This window comes from Pseudoliparis swirei, chromosome 8, assembly GCF_029220125.1.
Source record: "Pseudoliparis swirei isolate HS2019 ecotype Mariana Trench chromosome 8, NWPU_hadal_v1, whole genome shotgun sequence".
Lineage (NCBI taxonomy): Eukaryota > Metazoa > Chordata > Actinopteri > Perciformes > Liparidae > Pseudoliparis > Pseudoliparis swirei.
In genome coordinates, this window is record NC_079395.1 from 23,752,208 (window position 1) to 23,774,716 (window position 22,509).

General features: G+C 42.9%; 1 protein-coding gene across 1 annotated transcript; it reads left to right on the top strand.

The window, feature by feature from the left end:
* Positions 1-19,005: 19,005 nt before the first annotated feature.
* Positions 19,006-21,594, top strand: LOC130197869 (homeobox protein engrailed-2b-like). Its single transcript, XM_056420829.1, has 2 exons — positions 19,006-19,486; positions 21,278-21,594. Exons 1-2 carry the CDS (start codon positions 19,006-19,008, stop codon positions 21,592-21,594), a joined length of 798 nt encoding a protein of 265 aa, XP_056276804.1.
* The last annotated feature ends 915 nt before the right edge of the window (positions 21,595-22,509 follow it).

Consider the following 22,509-nt stretch of genomic DNA (forward strand, 5'->3'; position numbering starts at 1 on the left):
CTGGTCACATGACATCTATTGTTCATCTGGTCACATGACATCTATTGTTCATCTGGTCACATGACATCTATTGTTCATCTGGTCACATGACATCTATTGTTCATCTGGTCACATGACATCTATTGTTCATCTGGTCACATGACATCTATTGTTCATCTGGTCACATGACATCTATTGTTCATCTGGTCACATGACATCTATTGTTCATCTAGTCACATGACATCTATTGTTCATCTGGTCACATGACATCTATTGTTCATCTGGTCACATGACATCTATTGTTCATCTGGTCACATGACATCTATTGTTCATCTGGTCACATGACATCTATTGTTCATCTGGTCACATGACATCTATTGTTCATCTAGTCACATGACATCTATTGTTCATCTAGTCACATGACATCTATTGTTCATCTAGTCACATGACATCTATTGTTCATCTGGTCACATGACATCTATTGTTCATCTGGTCACATGACATCTATTGTTCATCTGGTCACATGACATCTATTGTTCATCTGGTCACATGACATCTATTGTTCACCTGGTCACATGACATCTATTGTTCATCTGGTCACATGACATCTATTGTTCATCTGGTCACATGACATCTATTGTTCATCTGGTCACATGACATCTATTGTTCATCTGGTCACATGACATCTATTGTTCATCTGGTCACATGACATCTATTGTTCATCTGGTCACATGACATCTATTGTTCATCTGGTCACATGACATCTATTGTTCATCTGGTCACATGACATCTATTGTTCATCTGGTCACATGACATCTATTGTTCATCTGGTCACATGACATCTATTGTTCATCTGGTCACATGACATCTATTGTTCACCTGGTCACATGACATCTATTGTTCATCTGGTCACATGACATCTATTGTTCATCTGGTCACATGACATCTATTGTTCATCTGGTCACATGACATCTATTGTTCATCTGGTCACATGACATCTATTGTTCATCTGGTCACATGACATCTATTGTTCATCTGGTCACATGACATCTATTGTTCACCTGGTCACATGACATCTATTGTTCATCTGGTCACATGACATCTATTGTTCATCTGGTCACATGACATCTATTGTTCACCTGGTCACATGACATCTATTGTTCATCTGGTCACATGACATCTATTGTTCATCTGGTCACATGACATCTATTGTTCATCTGGTCACATGACATCTATTGTTCATCTAGTCACATGACATCTATTGTTCATCTGGTCACATGACATCTATTGTTCATCTGGTCACATGACATCTATTGTTCATCTGGTCACATGACATCTATTGTTCATCTGGTCACATGACATCTATTGTTCATCTGGCCACATCTATTGTTCATCTGGTCACACGACATCTATTGTTCATCTGGTCACATGACATCTATTGTTCATCTGGTCACATGACATCTATTGTTCATCTGGTCATGACATCTATTGTTCATCTGGTCACATGACATCTATTGTTCATCTGGTCACATGACATCTATTGTTCATCTGGTCACATGACATCTATTGTTCATCTGGTCACATGACATCTATTGTTCATCTGGTCACATGACATCTATTGTTCACCTGGTCACATGACATCTATTGTTCATCTGGTCACATGACATCTATTGTTCATCTGGTCACATGACATCTATTGTTCATCTGGTCACATGACATCTATTGTTCATCTGGTCACATGACATCTATTGTTCATCTGGTCACATGACATCTATTGTTCATCTGGTCACATGACATCTATTGTTCATCTGGTCACATGACATCTATTGTTCATCTGGTCACATGACATCTATTGTTCATCTGGTCACATGACATCTATTGTTCATCTGGTCACATGACATCTATTGTTCATCTGGTCACATGACATCTATTGTTCATCTGGTCACATGACATCTATTGTTCATCTGGTCACATGACATCTATTGTTCATCTGGTCACATGACATCTATTGTTCATCTGGTCACATGACATCTATTGTTCATCTGGTCATGACATCTATTGTTCATCTGGTCACATGACATCTATTGTTCATCTGGTCACATGACATCTATTGTTCATCTGGTCACATGACATCTATTGTTCATCTGGTCACATGACATCTATTGTTCATCTGGTCACATGACATCTATTGTTCATCTGGTCACATGACATCTATTGTTCATCTGGTCACATGACATCTATTGTTCATCTGGTCACATGACATCTATTGTTCATCTGGTCACATGACATCTATTGTTCATCTGGTCACATGACATCTATTGTTCATCTGGTCACATGACATCTATTGTTCATCTGGTCACATGACATCTATTGTTCATCTGGTCACATGACATCTATTGTTCATCTGGTCACATGACATCTATTGTTCATCTGGTCACATGACATCTATTGTTCATCTGGTCACATGACATCTATTGTTCATCTGGTCACATGACATCTATTGTTCATCTGGTCACATGACATCTATTGTTCATCTGGTCACATGACATCTATTGTTCATCTGGTCACATGACATCTATTGTTCATCTGGTCACATGACATCTATTGTTCATCTGGTCACATGACATCTATTGTTCACCTGGTCACATGACATCTATTGTTCATCTGGTCACATGACATCTATTGTTCATCTGGTCACATGACATCTATTGTTCATCTGGTCACATGACATCTATTGTTCATCTGGTCACATGACATCTATTGTTCATCTAGTCACATGACATCTATTGTTCATCTGGTCACATGACATCTATTGTTCATCTGGTCACATGACATCTATTGTTCATCTGGTCACATGACATCTATTGTTCATCTGGTCACATGACATCTATTGTTCATCTGGTCACATGACATCTATTGTTCATCTGGTCACATGACATCTATTGTTCACCTGGTCACATGACATCTATTGTTCATCTGGTCACATGACATCTATTGTTCATCTGGTCACATGACATCTATTGTTCATCTGGTCACATGACATCTATTGTTCACCTGGTCACATGACATCTATTGTTCATCTGGTCACATGACATCTATTGTTCATCTGGTCACATGACATCTATTGTTCATCTGGTCACATGACATCTATTGTTCACCTGGTCACATGACATCTATTGTTCATCTGGTCACATGACATCTATTGTTCATCTGGTCACATGACATCTATTGTTCATCTGGTCACATGACATCTATTGTTCATCTGGTCACATGACATCTATTGTTCATCTGGTCACATGACATCTATTGTTCATCTGGTCACATGACATCTATTGTTCATCTGGTCACATGACATCTATTGTTCATCTGGTCACATGACATCTATTGTTCATCTAGTCACATGACATCTATTGTTCATCTGGTCACATGACATCTATTGTTCATCTGGTCACATGACATCTATTGTTCATCTGGTCACATGACATCTATTGTTCATCTGGTCACATGACATCTATTGTTCATCTGGTCACATGACATCTATTGTTCATCTGGTCACATGACATCTATTGTTCATCTGGTCACATGACATCTATTGTTCATCTAGTCACATGACATCTATTGTTCATCTGGTCACATGACATCTATTGTTCATCTGGTCACATGACATCTATTGTTCACCTGGTCACATGACATCTATTGTTCATCTAGTCACATGACATCTATTGTTCATCTGGTCACATGACATCTATTGTTCATCTGGTCACATGACATCTATTGTTCATCTGGTCACATGACATCTATTGTTCACCTGGTCACATGACATCTATTGTTCATCTGGTCACATGACATCTATTGTTCACCTGGTCACATGACATCTATTGTTCATCTGGTCACATGACATCTATTGTTCATCTGGTCACATGACATCTATTGTTCATCTGGTCACATGACATCTATTGTTCATCTGGTCACATGACATCTATTGTTCATCTGGTCACATGACATCTATTGTTCATCTGGTCACATGACATCTATTGTTCATCTGGTCACATGACATCTATTGTTCACCTGGTCACATGACATCTATTGTTCATCTGGTCACATGACATCTATTGTTCATCTGGTCACATGACATCTATTGTTCATCTGGTCACATGACATCTATTGTTCATCTGGTCACATGACATCTATTGTTCATCTGGTCACATGACATCTATTGTTCATCTGGTCACATGACATCTATTGTTCATCTGGTCACATGACATCTATTGTTCATCTGGTCACATGACATCTATTGTTCATCTGGTCACATGACATCTATTGTTCATCTGGTCACATGACATCTATTGTTCATCTAGTCACATGACATCTATTGTTCATCTGGTCACATGACATCTATTGTTCATCTGGTCACATGACATCTATTGTTCATCTGGTCACATGACATCTATTGTTCACCTGGTCACATGACATCTATTGTTCATCTAGTTACATGACATCTATTGTTCATCTGGTCACATGACATCTATTGTTCATCTGGTCACATGACATCTATTGTTCATCTGGTCACATGACATCTATTGTTCATCTGGTCACATGACATCTATTGTTCATCTAGTCACATGACATCTATTGTTCACCTGGTCACATGACATCTATTGTTCATCTGGTCACATGACATCTATTGTTCATCTGGTCACATGACATCTATTGTTCATCTGGTCACATGACATCTATTGTTCATCTGGTCACATGACATCTATTGTTCACCTGGTCACATGACATCTATTGTTCATCTGGTCACATGACATCTATTGTTCACCTGGTCACATGACATCTATTGTTCACCTGGTCACATGACATCTATTGTTCATCTAGTCACATGACATCTATTGTTCACCTGGTCACATGACATCTATTGTTCATCTAGTCACATGACATCTATTGTTCACCTGGTCACATGACATCTATTGTTCATCTGGTCACATGACATCTATTGTTCATCTGGTCACATGACATCTATTGTTCACCTGGTGACATCTATTGTTCATCTGGTCACATGACATCTATTGTTCATCTGGTCACATGACATCTATTGTTCATCTGGTCACATGACATCTATTGTTCATCTGGTCACATGACATCTATTGTTCACCTGGTCACATGACATCTATTGTTCATCTAGTCACATGACATCTATTGTTCATCTGGTCACATGACATCTATTGTTCATCTGGTCACATGACATCTATTGTTCATCTGGTCACATGACATCTATTGTTCATCTGGTCACATGACATCTATTGTTCATCTGGTCACATGACATCTATTGTTCATCTGGTCACATGACATCTATTGTCCATCTGGTCACATCTATTGTCCATCTGGTCACATTACATCTATTGTTCATCTGGTCACATGACATCTATTGTTCATCTGGTCACATGACATCTATTGTTCATCTGGTCACATGACATCTATTGTTCATCTAGTCACATGACATCTATTGTTCATCTAGTCACATGACATCTATTGTTCATCTGGTCACATGACATCTATTGTTCATCTGGTCACATGACATCTATTGTTCATCTGGTCACATGACATCTATTGTTCATCTGGTCACATGACATCTATTGTTCATCTGGTCACATGACATCTATTGTTCATCTGGTCACATGACATCTATTGTTCATCTGGTCACATGACATCTATTGTTCATCTGGTCACATGACATCTATTGTTCATCTGGTCACATGACATCTATTGTTCATCTGGTCACATGACATCTATTGTTCATCTGGTCACATGACATCTATTGTTCATCTGGTCACATGACATCTATTGTTCATCTGGTCACATGACATCTATTGTTCATCTGGTCACATGACATCTATTGTTCATCTGGTCACATGACATCTATTGTTCATCTGGTCACATGACATCTATTGTTCATCTGGTCACATGACATCTATTGTTCATCTGGTCACATGACATCTATTGTTCATCTGGTCACATGACATCTATTGTTCATCTGGTCACATGACATCTATTGTTCATCTGGTCACATGACATCTATTGTTCATCTGGTCACATGACATCTATTGTTCATCTGGTCACATGACATCTATTGTTCATCTGGTCACATGACATCTATTGTTCATCTGGTCACATGACATCTATTGTTCATCTGGTCACATGACATCTATTGTTCATCTGGTCACATGACATCTATTGTTCATCTGGTCACATGACATCTATTGTTCATCTGGTCACATGACATCTATTGTTCATCTGGTCACATGACATCTATTGTTCATCTGGTCACATGACATCTATTGTTCATCTGGTCACATGACATCTATTGTTCATCTGGTCACATGACATCTATTGTTCATCTGGTCACATGACATCTATTGTTCATCTGGTCACATGACATCTATTGTTCATCTGGTCACATGACATCTATTGTTCATCTGGTCACATGACATCTATTGTTCATCTGGTCACATGACATCTATTGTTCATCTGGTCACATGACATCTATTGTTCATCTGGTCACATGACATCTATTGTTCATCTGGTCACATGACATCTATTGTTCATCTGGTCACATGACATCTATTGTTCATCTGGTCACATGACATCTATTGTTCATCTGGTCACATGACATCTATTGTTCATCTGGTCACATGACATCTATTGTTCATCTGGTCACATGACATCTATTGTTCATCTGGTCACATGACATCTATTGTTCATCTGGTCACATGACATCTATTGTTCATCTGGTCACATGACATCTATTGTTCATCTGGTCACATGACATCTATTGTTCATCTGGTCACATGACATCTATTGTTCATCTGGTCACATGACATCTATTGTTCATCTGGTCACATGACATCTATTGTTCATCTGGTCACATGACATCTATTGTTCATCTGGTCACATGACATCTATTGTTCATCTGGTCACATGACATCTATTGTTCATCTGGTCACATGACATCTATTGTTCATCTGGTCACATGACATCTATTGTTCATCTGGTCACATGACATCTATTGTTCATCTGTCACGACATCTATTGTTCATCTGGTCACATGACATCTATTGTTCACCTGGTCACATGACATCTATTGTTCACCTGGTCACATGACATCTATTGTTCATCTGGTCACATGACATCTATTGTTCATATTGTTCATCTGACATCTATTGTTCATCTGGTCACATGACATCTATTGTTCATCTGGTCACATGACATCTAGTGTTCATCTATTGTTCATGTGGTCACATGACATCTATTGTTCATCTGGTCACATGACATCTATTGTTCATCTGGTCACATGACATCTATTGTTCATCTGGTCACATGACATCTATTGTTCATCTGGTCACATGACATCTATTGTTCATCTGGTCACATGACATCTATTGTTCATCTAGTCACATGACATCTATTGTTCATCTGGTCACATGACATCTAGTGTTCATCTGGTCACATGACATCTATTGCTGCTTGGCTTCTTGCCCCATTAGACCCACACAGTACTTACTGCACATGTGATTGGTGGACACCAAGAACCACCAGAACCACTGCTAGAGGAAGAACTAGAGCCCCCGGTGTCCTCGGCTCTGTATGCACAGCCGGTCCCGCTGTCTTCACAGATGACATCATCACTCTGTTCTCCAGCAGCTTGTCTGAGCGCGTCGGCCTGGATGTGTAACTCTGATTTTAGAAGATGTCATTTCTTCTACAATTTGTTCCCGCTGGTAGTTAATTACTTCATTTATTAGGAGGTGTCAAGAAAGCTGTGAGGCACATACACACAGGTAAGTCTGTGCACACACACACACACATACTGCACGGGGCCTCGTCAGTGCTAACGCACCTTGACAAGCTGCAGCCAATCGGGAGCAGTAATTGGAGGAGCTCTCTGACAGCTCCATTAATGAAGTAGCCGGTGACCTCTTGACCTCGTTGCTATGTGACATGGAGACGTTACAGTGGACCACCTGTGTCTGCACCGTGCGCCGGTCCTGATTCCAGTCCCACAGACTCAGTCATTAAAACATGTGACAGCCTCATCAATGAGAGGCAGGTCACCTGATGACATCATCAGGGGCCACTCCCCATGCGCTGTGTTCAGGCTCAGGTACAGGATCTCTTCATCAGGGGGCTGGATTTATTTTTTTAATCTGATTACTTTATCTCTGCTCATGTGTCAACTCCTTCACATAGGAAGTAAAACGTGTGGATGAATCATCAGAGGATCTGAGGGCGGCTCTGATCTGTTCACTGGTGTGAATGTGAGCGATGGAGTCACTATAGCAACGTAACTATGATGAGGTCATGTAAACTGACCGAATACCAGCAGAAAGTATCACCAAACAACCAGACCATCATCACATGATATGATCTGCAGACCCTTTGATCTTCTCATCTTGAGTTCACCGAACATGCCAAACCCGACACGCTGAAGTCCTGTGAGCACCAATCAGAGAGCAGCCCTGCTGAGTGGCACCTGGACCACCAGCGAGCACATAAGAACATTCAATTAAGATTTATTTTGTAATTTACCTCCTTGGATTATAAAATGTTTTCCTCGATGAAAAAATTAACGCAATTCTTATAATTTAAAGGTGAATAAGTCTAATAATATGTGGTGGCCTGTTTGAAGACACTGATTAGGGATGTATAATAAATTGCACAGTCATTTGAAAAGTATTAATGCACTTTTATATAGTTACTTATATCTTTCTCTCCTCACTGTGGACATCAGTCCACTAGGTGGACACGGTTCTGCTAATATGTCGACTCTTAAGTGAGCTTTTACTTTGTAGGGGCCTTTGTGTGTTTTAGGTCCTTTTATTTTGATGCTTTTCCCGTGAGACCGGAAGTAGATCTCGAAACATGTTGTGATTAATGCCCACATGTACATATGAATCTAATTTCTCACAGATCATTTCTGTTTTATTTGTTCTATTCTCTGACCCAGTTGTGACTTTGTTGTGACTCGGTTCTGACCTGAATCTGGATTTAAAGGAGCTGAGGGTCTCTGAGGGTCTCTGGGGGTCTCTGAGGGTCTCTGCTGGTCTCTGGGGGGTCGCTGATGGTCTATGGGGGTCTCTGAGGGTCTCTGATGGTCTCTGGGGGTCTCTGAGGGTCTCTGGGGGTCTCTGGGGGTCTCAGTAGACTACTCAGTAGTAGTGTGTCCAGACTGTTGAGGCACTTTTTGTAATTTGTGATTGTGACCCTGTAGATGTCATGTGACGAGGTGCTGGGGAGAGGGGGTGTCGGGTTACAGGTCCAGACCTCCTCTTCAGCTGTAAACCATTAAACACGCTGGACTCACAGCCTCTCTGATTGGTCCTCCTGTTTTGTGGCGTTGAGTCCAATAAACAACAATGTGTGTGTTCCTGTAATAAAGGACATTATATAAGCCCTGCGGTGTATAAACATGTGAGGTAACACCGCGTATATGTGTACTGCACTGTTTACACACACATTGGTCTTGTATATGAATATTTTATGAATTATTTATTAGTCATTGTATACCGTTTTTGTTTACATATTTACATTATTTTAGTAATTACATCTGTTGTTCCCTTAATTTAGTTCCCTAAATAATTTAATGTGACCCCCTCAAATGTGTATTGAATAAAACAAGTTTAAAATGAAAGTATTTAGATAAATAATTAAACATAATGAACCGCATTGTACTTGTCATACATGTCTCTATATTAAGATGCAGGACTTATCTTTGACCTCACTTGTTGCTATGTAAATGTTAAAGTGAAAGTATATAGTTTATAATGTCACAGGGCTCTGTGGCGCCCCCTAGAGGAGGGACATGGAGCAGGTTTAGTACACAGAGCTCTGTGGCGCCCCCTAGAGGCGAGACATGGAACAGGTTTAGTGTACAGGGCTCTGTAGCGCCCCCTAGAGGAGAGACATGGAACATGTTTAGTACACAGGGCTCTGTAGCGCCCCCTAGAGGAGGGACATGGAACAGGTTTAGTGTACAGGGCTCTGTGGCACCCCCTAGAGGAGGGACATGGAACAGGTTTAGTACACAGGGCTCTGTGGCGCCCACTAGAGGAGGGACATGGAACAGGTTTAGTACACAGAGCTCTGTGGCGCCCCCTAGAGGAGGGACATGGAACAGGTTTAGTACACAGGGCTCTGTGGCGCCCCCTAGAGGAGGGACATGGAACAGGTTTAGTACACAGGGCTCTGTGGCGCCCCCTAGAGGAGAGACATGGAACAGGTTTAGTACACAGAGCTCTGTGGCGCCCCCTAGAGGAGGGACATGGAACAGGTTTAGTACACAGGGCTCTGTGGCGCCCCCTAGAGGAGGGACATGGAACAGGTTTAGTACACAGGGCTCTGTGGCGCCCCCTAGAGGAGGGACATGGAACAGGTTTAGTACACAGGGCTCTGTGGCGCCCCCTAGAGGAGGGACATGGAACAGGTTTAGTACACAGGGCTCTGTGGCGCCCCCTAGAGGAGGGACATGGAACAGGTTTAGTACACAGAGCTCTGTGGCGCCCCCTAGAGGCGAGACATGGAACAGGTTTAGTGTACAGGGCTCTGTAGCGCCCCCTAGAGGAGAGACATGGAACATGTTTAGTACACAGGGCTCTGTAGCGCCCCCTAGAGGAGGGACATGGAACAGGTTTAGTGTACAGGGCTCTGTGGCGCCCCCTAGAGGAGGGACATGGAACAGGTTTAGTACACAGGGCTCTGTGGCGCCCCCTAGAGGAGGGACATGGAACAGGTTTAGTGTACAGGGCTCTGTGGCGCCCACTAGAGGAGAGACATGGAACAGGTTTAGTGTACAGGGCTCTGTGGCGCCCCCTAGAGGAGGGACATGGAACAGGTTTAGTGTACAGGGCTCTGTGGCGCCCCCTAGAGGAGAGACATGGAACAGGTTTAGTGTACAGGGCTCTGTGGCGCCCACTAGAGGAGAGACATGGAACAGGTTTAGTGTACAGGGCTCTGTGGCGCCCCCTAGAGGAGGGACATGGAACAGGTTTAGTGTACAGGGCTCTGTAGCGCCCCCTAGAGGAGAGACATGGAACAGGTTTAGTGTACAGGGCTCTGTAGCGCCCCCTAGAGGAGGGACATGGAACAGGTTTAGTACACAGGGCTCTGTGGCGCCCCCTAGAGGAGAGACATGGAACAGGTTTAGTGTACAGGGCTCTGTAGCGCCCCCTAGAGGAGAGACATGGAACAGGTTTAGTGCACAGGGCTCTGTGGCGCCCCCTAGAGGAGGGACATGGAACAGGTTTAGTGCACAGGGCTCTGTGGCGCCCCCTAGAGGAGGGACATGGAACAGGTTTAGTGCACAGGGCTCTGTGGCGCCCCCTAGAGGAGGGACATGGAACAGGTTTAGTCCAGTAAAAATAGAACTGAGCAGAAAAATCCAAATAATTCAGAACATTCTAAATACTTTAATTGTAAACTTGTCTTTAATCCACATTTGAGGGGCTCATCAAAGAGTTCAGAGGAACTAAATTGAAGGAACAAAAAGTGTAATTACTCAAATAATTTAAGGAAATGTTTTTATTTTATTCCATGACGATGAAGAATATGAACTTTAAATGAAAGCTGACCAGCGAGAGCAGCCTGAAGGATTCACATGGCTCCGCCCACATTGACGGTTTGATTGACAGGTGGTGTGTAGGTATCCGGTAGCGTTGCCACGGTGACGTGAGTCCCGCTCCACACACACTGCTGTCCCCAGCAGCATCAGCTCATACTTTAATACCTCGTTAATGGAAAACAGAGGATGACCTCCAGGAGTCGGAGAGCGTCTAATAGGAGGGCTCCTCGGGGCCCTCAGTGGTGCTTACCGCCGCCTTCAGCCAATCAGAGCACGGCACACACAGCTCACAGTAATTAGGGCATCCGGTGTGACGCTCCGCTGCATGATAATAGCTTTTGGCTGATGGTGTGAGAAGATAATGGAAAGTAAACGAGATGGAGACACACCCAAGGTCATCTTCATCTTTATGAAGGTCATAAACCATCATCCTCACAGTCAGGTACAGGTAGAACCCAGAGACACACCTCAGCTGCTTTAGAGAGGTCAGGGGTCGTGTAGAAACACAAACACACGATACAGCCAAAGTTAAACTGAACTACCGTAAGAGACAGACGTACAATAATAATTACATTCAGTTTATTTTAGACAGCCCCCTATCCCTCAGGGCCTCACAGTCTGTACACAAGCCTGACCTTTGACCTCACAGGATCAGGAACAACTCCCAATAGAAATCATAATAAAGGAAGCATTATGGATACTAATAACAACCAATAGGAGAACACATGAAGCACGACACACACTCACACGCACACACACACGCACACGCACACACACACACAGGTTAATATTGTTGATTATTATACGTCAGGACTATAAATATACATTTATATAAATATGTATATATTAATATATGTTTACATATCTACATATATATTAATATCAATATTTATACATATATAAATATGTATTAATATATATTTACATATCTACATATATATTAATATCAATATTTATACATATATAAATATATATAAATATATGTATATACATCTATATACATACATATATGGATACATATATGAATATATGTGTGTATATACATATATGTATATATATGAATAAGTATATATTATATATAAATATATATCTATAAATGTATATATTTATTTATATATATATGTGTATATATAAACATATATATATATGTATAATATATGTGTATATATATGTATATATATATAAACACATATATATATGTATAATATATGTGTATATATGTATATACATATATGTAAACACATATATATATATGTGTGTTTATATATATACATATATATATAAACATATATATACATATATATATGTGTATATGTATGTTTATATATATATATATGTATATGTATATATATATACATATATATACACACATATATATGTGTGTATATATATATGTATATATATATGTGTTTATATATATGTTTATATATATACATATATATATAAACATATACAGGACTGTCTCAGAAAATTAGAATATTGTGATGAAGTTCTTTATTTTCTGCAATGCAATTAAAAAAACAAAAATGTCATGCATTCTGGATTCATTACAAATCAACTGAAATATTGCAAGCCTTTTATTCTGATTTATTGCTGATTATGGCTTACAGCTTAAGAAAACTCAAATATCCTATCTCTAAATATTAGAATATCATGAAAAAGTATTCTAGTAGGGTATTAAACAAATCACTTGAATTGTCTAATTAACTCGAAACACCTGCAAGGGTTTCCTGAGCCTTGACAAACACTCAGCTGTTATAAATCTTTTTTTTTACTTGGTCTGAGGAAATATTAAAATTTTATGAGATAGGATTTTAGAGTTTTCTTAAGCTGTAAGCCATAATCAGCAATATTAAAAGAATAAAAGGCTTGCAATATTTCAGTTGATTTGTAATGAATCCAGAATGCATGACACTTTTGCTCCTTTAATTGCATTACAGAAAATAAAGAACTTCATCACAATATTCTAATTTTCTGAGACAGTCCTGTATATACATATATATACATATATATATTTGTGTATATGTATGTATATATATACATATATATATATATGTGTATATATATACATATATATATATGTATATATATACAGGAAGAGTCAGGAGGAGGCAGGAGGAGGCGTGAGGAGGTGGGGAGGAGGTGGGAGGAGGTGGGAGGAGGTGGGGAGGCCCTCTAACATTAAAGGAGCGCCGGAGCAGAACCTCCTTTGTCAGCGGCGGTGAGCTCATGCAGGATGCCAAGCTCCGCTGGAGCCCGGGCCGGCAGGAGAATTAGAGCCGTAACCGATAGCAACAAGGAGGCTCGCGGCCTTTTGAACACGCTCAGAGGTCAGCAGAGGAAGAGGAGAGGAGAGGAAGAGGAGAGGAAGAGGAGAGGAGAGGAGAGGAGAGGAAGAGGAGAGGAGAGGAGGAGAGGAAGAGGAGAGGAGAGGAGGAGAGGAAGAGGAGGTGGTTGGAGCTGCTCCTGAAGATGTGTTTGTTGTGTTTTTAACTCGTGTTGCGTGGGTTCATTCTTTAACGTGACATAAACACAGGTGTCTGGTGGTAAAGGGGAGGAGCTTCAGCAGGAAGTCGAGCCGTCAGCACAGCAGGCTGCTTCCTGCCAACAGGAGGCGCTCTTCATATTCACATCACCTGGGCCCTTCAGCACGGCGTGGGGCCCCAGAGGATGTGGCTCCTGGTCCGGGAGGAACAGGAGGCCCTCTGAGGGGAGAGATGTGTCCTCATGGGGCCCTCACAGGGGCCCTCGCACCGGGTCCTTACAGAGCAGAGTGGGAGAGGAAGTGTCCCGCCCCTCCCCCTCACGGGCCGTCAGGCGGACAGGAAGCCGGCGTCCCGGCTGACCTCTGCTTTGTGCCCCGGCTCATCTCACATCTGGGCCCCGCACAAAGCCCGGCCCCGGCATTCAGGGGCCACAAAGCCCAGATATGGAGATGAGACACGCTGTCATCAGGTGTCTGAGCCGGGCCCTTCAACCGACCTGGAGCCCCTTCCTCTTCTCCTGAGGAGGAGGAGGAGGAGGAGGAGGAGGAGGAGGAGGAGATCGTGCCTCACACCAACAGGGATCATTCAGTCACTTTATTTAGTAAAGCCCAAAATCACAAATGATAAATGAAAGGGCTTCACCACCTGTACACAGACATCCTGACCTTTGACCTCTGACCTCACATCGGATCAGGAACAACTCCCAGAATCATATGAAGCCTTTGTCACACTAGAGTATCACCTTCCATGACACCCACAGCACCCCCTGAACGTCACATGCTTTTCCTGTTCATGAGAGACACACACATTTATGTTTTTATCATTATTATTATTATTATTTTGAAGAGTTTTCACATATCAGTGACATCACCAGCTCTGGTCCTATAGGAACCAGAGTGATTAGATCTGAGCGGCCTGAGGAGGACACTGTGCGTGGGCCCGTGGAGAGGACCGTGAACGCCTCACGGTGAACACCGCGCAGCCTTTCTGCCGATGACTGACGTGTTTCTGGATTTATTGCGACGTCACGGCGCTCCTTTAGTGACCACGAGCTCCAGGTGAGACGAGAAGGTTCCAACACATCAGACTAATAATAATGACCGCCTGCTAGTCTGATACCTCTATAAAACACGCACACACACACACATATATATACATATATGTATATATATAAATTTAAATATACATTTATGTATATATATAAATATATGAATAACATATATATATGTATATATATATACAAATAACACATATATATATATATATATATATATACAGGCACGTGCACAGGTAGAGACCTAGTGGTGCTCAAGCTCCTCCCCTTTGCCCTGGATGAGTAAAGGGCCCTTTTTGCGAGAGACAAATTTTTTTCATTCTTCAGTATTTAAGTATAAAAGTTACTCTTTCTGTCATCAATTACCCCAAATGTGTTTTAATATCCGACGGGGCATTTATTTGAGTTCTTGTGAGAATTTCGCCCCGACATGCTCCGCGGCGCTCACGAAATTTTAATTTACAGTAAAGTAACAACACAAGTGATCCAAACTATAGTTTATAGTCTTCATCACTTTCAATAACACATTTTTGCTGCTTCTGAATTTCCTCTTGGCTGTTGGTGACGATCAATATCGCTCATTTTGAAAATGACATCAGAGGGCAATACGGATCCCTATCAGACCAGCGAGGAGGGTGATACGTGGCTGGCATGACAACCCATTAGCCAATCAGAACGCTTGTACTTTTGTTGCAATATAATAATTCATCTTTATTCATAAAGAAAATGTAAGCTAGCTGTCTGATGCTGCCAGAGGAAACGCAGGTCGAGGATGTATTGCATCATCAGTGTATTGATGCTAATGCTTCAACTCTGTCACAATTCTTTTTTTGGCAATGGGTGCCCTTTTTTGGGTTTGAGCACCTGCCCCCCAAAATGTCTGTGCACGTGCATATATATATGTGTTATTATTTGTGTAATGTCAAATCCACGTATTGTGCACTGCGTCTATTTCCGGGAGCAGAATCCAGTCTACTTATTTTCATCAGGTCTGGTAGCCCACCTCATGGGTCCAGGTCCAGGTCCAGGTCCAGTTCAAGGTCCAGGTCCAGGTCCGGGTCCGGGTCCGGGACCACGCTGAGCCCTCCTGGCTTCGTGCACGTGACGCGTCCTTTCTCCGTTTCCGTGTGGCGGGGGCTTAGCTTCACGTTCAGCACCCCATCGGTCCTCAGGAGGTCTGCTCGGGGATCCCCTTTAACGGGGATCCGGTTTAACGGGGATCCGGTTCAACGGCCTCCAGAGGAGCCTGGAGGTTTTCAAGAGACCGCCGTATTCACTCAGTTCAGTTTATTGTAAATATATATACACATATTAATATCACAAGTCAGTCCCCTCAGAGGGCTTCATGCAGAGAGCTCCTCTGAGCCTCACGTCGGACAACTCAAATACAACCTGCAGGGGACAGAGAAGAAACCTGTACCTGAACGCGGCTCTGCACGGCACGACGCATGTGCGGCATCCAGAGGAGCGCGCGCCCTGCATCAGAGCTGAAAGGCCGACAACCCCGTGAAGAGGAGACCTCACCGTCATCATCACCATCTTCATCATCCTATACTCATGAGGGAGGATGTCTGCACGCGGCTCTTCCTCTCGGTTCGTGATCCGCTGAAGATGAGAATATAATAATAATAATAATAATAATAATAATAATAATAAAAATAATAATATATGTATATATGTAAAATTATACTAGTTTGTCAGGTCAATTTTCTTTCCACAAATAGTGACATAAACACTTATGTATATAAATATATAATTATATCCTCATATATGTACATATTTATATATACATATATATTTTTTATATTCTCATATTTATATATATACAGGACTGTCTCAGAAAATTAGAATATTGTGATGAAGTTCTTTATTTTCTGTAATGCAATTAAAAAAACAAAAATGTCATGCATTCTGGATTCATTACAAATCAACTGAAATATTGCAAGCCTTTTATTCTGATTTATTGCTGATTATGGCTTACAGCTTAAGAAAACTCAAATATCCTATCTCTAAATATTAGAATATCATGAAAAAGTATACTAGTAGGGTATTAAACAAATCACTTGAATTGTCTAATTAACTCGAAACACCTGCAAGGGTTTCCTGAGCCTTGACAAACACTCAGCTGTTATAAATCTTTTTTTTTACTTGGTCTGAGGAAATATTAAAATTTTATGAGATAGGATTTTAGAGTTTTCTTAAGCTGTAAGCCATAATCAGCAATATTAAAAGAATAAAAGGCTTGCAATATTTCAGTTGATTTGTAATGAATCCAGAATGCATGACATTTTTGTTTTTTTAATTGCATTACAGAAAATAAAGAACTTTATCACAATATTCTAATTTTCTGAGACAGTCCTGTATACACATACATCTATATTATTATATTCTCATATTTATATATATTTACTTCTGTATATATATACACACATATAATTATATCCTCATCTATATGTATATATATACATGTATATTATAATATTTCTATATATATATATATATGTATCTATATTATTATATTCTCATCGATATTTAATTCTGTGTATATATATATATTATATTCTCATATAGTTAAATATATATATATATATATATCATATTCTCATATTTATATATATATTTAATTATGTGTATGTGTATATACATACATATAAAAGATGAGAATATAATCAATATAACGAGGCCCTTAGTTCTATATGCAGACTGGAGGGGGATCGCACCACGTGACCCATCGAGGCCTCTGACACACATGCAGCATCATTGTGGCTCAACGGCTCAACTCATGACGTCATGTAAACATTAACAATAAGACATGGTAAATGAAATCAGGAACGTGTCAGATGGATATTTATATGATTCCAAAATGAATGAGTGGTTGAAAGGAGAAGCAGAGGACCCTGTTATGATCCACAACACTTTAGGTAATACACTGATGAGTGATGCCTTCAGGCTCCGTGGGAAAGATGGTGCATCAGAGGTGAACCTCCCGCTCATCAGTGGACAACGTGGTATAATCATCCTGTTAAGATATAAATCCACTCAGACCGTCCAGGACGTAAAGCCCAGTGTGCGTCCTCAAACCGCCCCTGCTGGTTGAACCCAGAAGTGCATGCCCTGTTTGTTTGGGTGAGCGTCGCTTCAGGTCATGCCGGGCTCAAGTATTCACACCAACACTCACGGTGTTGAAGTGTGGTCTTCATATTCATGTGGTGGGTGTCATCATCACTACATATCTCCTCGTGCAGCCTTAAGCATATTTTCAACATTAATTCTGTGCCTTTAAATGTTCAAGTAATAAGAAATGTCCGCCGTAACCTGAAGGCATCACAGACTCACTGGGTGGATTGGATTAATCTGCATCTCCAGGGAATTCCGGGAAGCTCACATGACCCCCAACCCTCCACCCCTATTGGACCGAGGCACGTGTCTGTGGGCTCGTAGTATGACGTCATCACAACGGCTCGCAGCCAATCGGAAATGAGAACAAAAATCCGTAGTGAAAGTATTTGAGCGGCGTCTTCATCGGGCTAGTTAGTTTTCTGGAAGCGTCACAAATGATGTGCAAGGACCAGGAAAAATAATTAAAGAGGTCAGAAGAGTTTTAAAATATCGATTCAATATTTGCCTGATGGTAAAGTTGCTGCGCAGGTGACGCGCGAGGAGAGGAGAGCCGCTCCGGCACCATGAGTCCTCTTTGTCAAATCCAGAAGAGGCGCGTTCCCCCCGCAGCAGAACCGCCACACGTTCTGCCCCCGCAGGACTCGGTATAGCTCGGCCGGTTCCGAAGCACCTAGAACAAGTGATCCCAGTGGACCGGGCGCCATCGGCGGTCCTGAGTGAGCGCGGTGCTGGGGGGGAGCAGCTCCATCTCCATGGAGAGACCCGCTGCCCGGGACCCGGAGCGCGCGGAGGACTCCGGAGAGGAGTCCGACCGGGCCATGCGCCCTCTCCGACCGGCACCGGGACACCAGCTGCACCGGATCACCAACTTCTACATCGACAACATCTTGAGGCCGGACTTCGGCCGCAAGCGGAAGGACGGGACGCCGGTCCGGGATGGAGACCGGCTGGGGGGGCTCATCCGGAGAGAGGAGCACACCGGGAGAAAGTCCTCCAAAATGGGCAACCCGCAGCAGGGAGGACCGGGAGGCGAGGAGGAGGAGGAGGAGGAGGAAGACACGGGGGCATCCGACGACCAGCACCCAGACACTGAGGCCGGGGGCCCTGGCCTGAGGGCCGGGGAAGGGGCCGCGGAGGACCGCAGCCCCGAGGCCGGCGCGGCCCCCGCGGCCAAGCCGATGCTGTGGCCGGCCTGGGTGTACTGCACGCGCTACTCCGACCGGCCGTCCGCAGGTGGGTGCAGGGCCGTGTTACAAGAAAGAATAAAACAATTAAAGAAAGAATAGTCATACATTAATACATACATTAATTCTTGGATAAAGGAATTAAAATAGTTACATAAAGCTTTAGTGTTTCTTTCACAGAGGAAAAGATCCGATTGCATCATTTTGTATTTAAAAGCTCTGGAGGACAACAAAGTGACATGTTATTCTGCACGCAACCCCCAATCCGATTTATGGATTTATCACAATAGAAAAGACAAAGCACTTATTTCACCACAGCATTTCTAATATTAATTTATTATGTCACCGTTTCAATGTTTAAAATAAATCATAAATCATTTCTTTTATGACGTATTTGACATAAAACGAAACTACTTTGTTGCAGATTATAAAGTCAGTGCGGTTGTTTTGGGTGTTAGTGGTTTAGTTTGTGCCTTTAAATGAAGATAAAGTCGCACGACGACCCGCTGCTGTTCAAGGATGTTTATTGAATCGAAATTCAAATTAAAAACGTGTCAAATATGAAGCGAGAAATATGGAGAATTGAAGTAAAACCAAGTTTAACGCCATTGTTCCTCCGTCTTCTTTGTTGATGTACCATTAGCATATTTTTTTTTGACAATGGGGGGTCTAAAAAGTGAGGGCCGTGCCCCCCCCCCCCTTCCCCCCAAAAAAGCATCTTTCGATGTGAAAGACTGAGCAGAAGCTCAAAGTATTCCACCGACAACGAAATATGAATGATTGTTGACAGCAAGTCCATATTCCATCGAGCTGATGGGGACTTGTTCCAATAACGCGCTCACGTTGGCCAGCGGGCGCGCGCGCGGGGACGAGGCGTGCACGAGGCGGAACAAGTCCAAACCAAATGTTCCTGTTCTTATTTTGTTGGATGGAAAACATAAAGTTGTCATCGAGGCCCACAAAGGTCCGCGAGCCCGCTGTGGCGTATGCTTTATATATATTTATCGTATTTGAGAAGAGTATACGCGCGTGCGCAGGAGGGTTGTTCTCAAAACGAACGCACTTTTATTTTGATGGGGAACACGTCACGTGGTGCTGCTGGACCGACTCCTCGGACTCTATAGTATCAGGAAACTTTGCAGTGTTTATAAAGTATTACACACATAGTTGCTATGGTAACGGGGGAAAGAGGCCCGTGCTCCCCATCCTCCATCATGCCCCACCCCCACCCCTCCTCCACCGGGGCTAGTCTGCAGCTGCAGCCGGGCGGGTTACAACCCACTTCAGTCCAGTAACCAAAGGTTCGGACCACGAGCACGTCTCCGAATAGTGACGTCACCTCCTCTTTTAAATATTCGAGGACAGATAGAACAAAACAATGAAGTCTCATAGAATATATCAAGAAGTAGATCAATAACAGTCAGAAAGGACCCGTATATAAGATATTAAACATTTTTCTGAGAGCTACACTATAACTACAATTACATTAATATATTTATTATTGAGTTAAATCATAGCAACATGATTTATTGACTCAAACACTTTCTGCCTAACGGAAATACTGTTCTTTAAACATTATAGACGTTATTTTATATTAGTTTTAAAAATAATACCTAAAGTTATATATATATATATATACATATATATATACACATATATACATATATATATATATACCTAAATTGATTATATGTATAACTAGAGTTATTATATTTATAATAACCTTATATTTATAATAACTGCATATGATGTATTACTATTACTGAATATTATTTATTACTATAATATATAATACTATTGTGGTGATAGTCTGTCTGAAGCGCGTGCGCCTCGTCCTCAGGGCCCCGGTCCCGGAAGCCGAAGAAGGCCCCGGTCCCGAGCCGAGAGGACAAGCGGCCCCGGACGGCCTTCACGGCGGCGCAGCTGCAGCGGCTGAAGACGGAGTTCCAGAACAACCGGTACCTGACGGAGCAGCGGCGGCAGAGCCTCGCGCTGGACCTGGGCCTCAACGAGTCCCAGATCAAGATCTGGTTCCAGAACAAGCGGGCCAAGATCAAGAAGGCCACCGGGAACACCAACGCCCTGGCGCGGCACCTCATGGCGCAGGGCCTGTACAACCACGCCGGGGCCAAGGACGCCAAGTCGGACAGCGAGTAGAGCAGGCCCCGGGGCGGGGGGTGCCGGTCCACGCGAGACAGCCACTTCCGGTACCAGCACTCGTCTCAAACACACACACACACAGACGGTATCGTGACGGTTGCTCTGTGCGCGTGTGTGTGCGCGTGTTCCCGGGGCTGCGGTCATGTCGACGTCAAGCTACAAGCTACAGCCGGCTACGGCCTCCTTGATTACACCAGCTGCGGGTGCGCGAGCGCCAACCTGCGCTGTGACCCGGGAGTCCGTTAGAGGGCCGTGTGCACACCGCCGTGTTACCACGGTGTGACAGGACAGTCCGTTAGAGGGCCGTGTGCACACTACGGTGTGACAGGACAGTCCGTTAGAGGGCCGTGTGCACACCGCCGTGTTACCACGGTGTGACAGGACAGTCCGTTAGAGGGCCGTGTGCACACCGCCGTGTTACCACGGTGTGACAGGACAGTCCGTTAGAGGGCCGTGTGCACACCACGGTGTGACAGGACAGTCCGTTAGAGGGCCGTGTGCACACCGCCGTGTTACCACGGTGTGACAGGACAGTCCGTTAGAGGGCCGTGTGCACACCACGGTGTGACAGGACAGTCCGTTAGAGGGCCGTGTGCACACCGCCGAGTTAGCACCGTGTAACGGACAGTCCGTTACGGCTGACACGACGTTATCATTCATAGTTCTGGAGATGTTATCCAGAGCAGCAACACTGACTACAGAACGCAGTGCTGTCGGGACCGGGACCGGCTCGGGACCGGGTCGGGACCGAGGACACCCGGACGAACCGCGGTCAAACTGGACCGCCCCGTGTTCCGTAGGCTCGGCTGCTGTCTGTGGAACTTATTGATTATGAAAACTATATGCTGAAATCCAAAGATTTCCCCCCCCTGCTGCATTCTGGGAGTTTTGAATGAATAGAATAGACCGTGT

Bases quoted from the DNA above. Each gene is read 5' to 3' on its own strand.
- LOC130197869 (XM_056420829.1), top strand. From the start codon at position 19,006: ATGGAGAGACCCGCTGCCCGGGACCCGGAGCGCGCGGAGGACTCCGGA. The intron at 19,487-21,277 runs GTGGGTGCAGGG...CCTCGTCCTCAG, and splicing joins CTCCGACCGGCCGTCCGCAG to GGCCCCGGTCCCGGAAGCCG.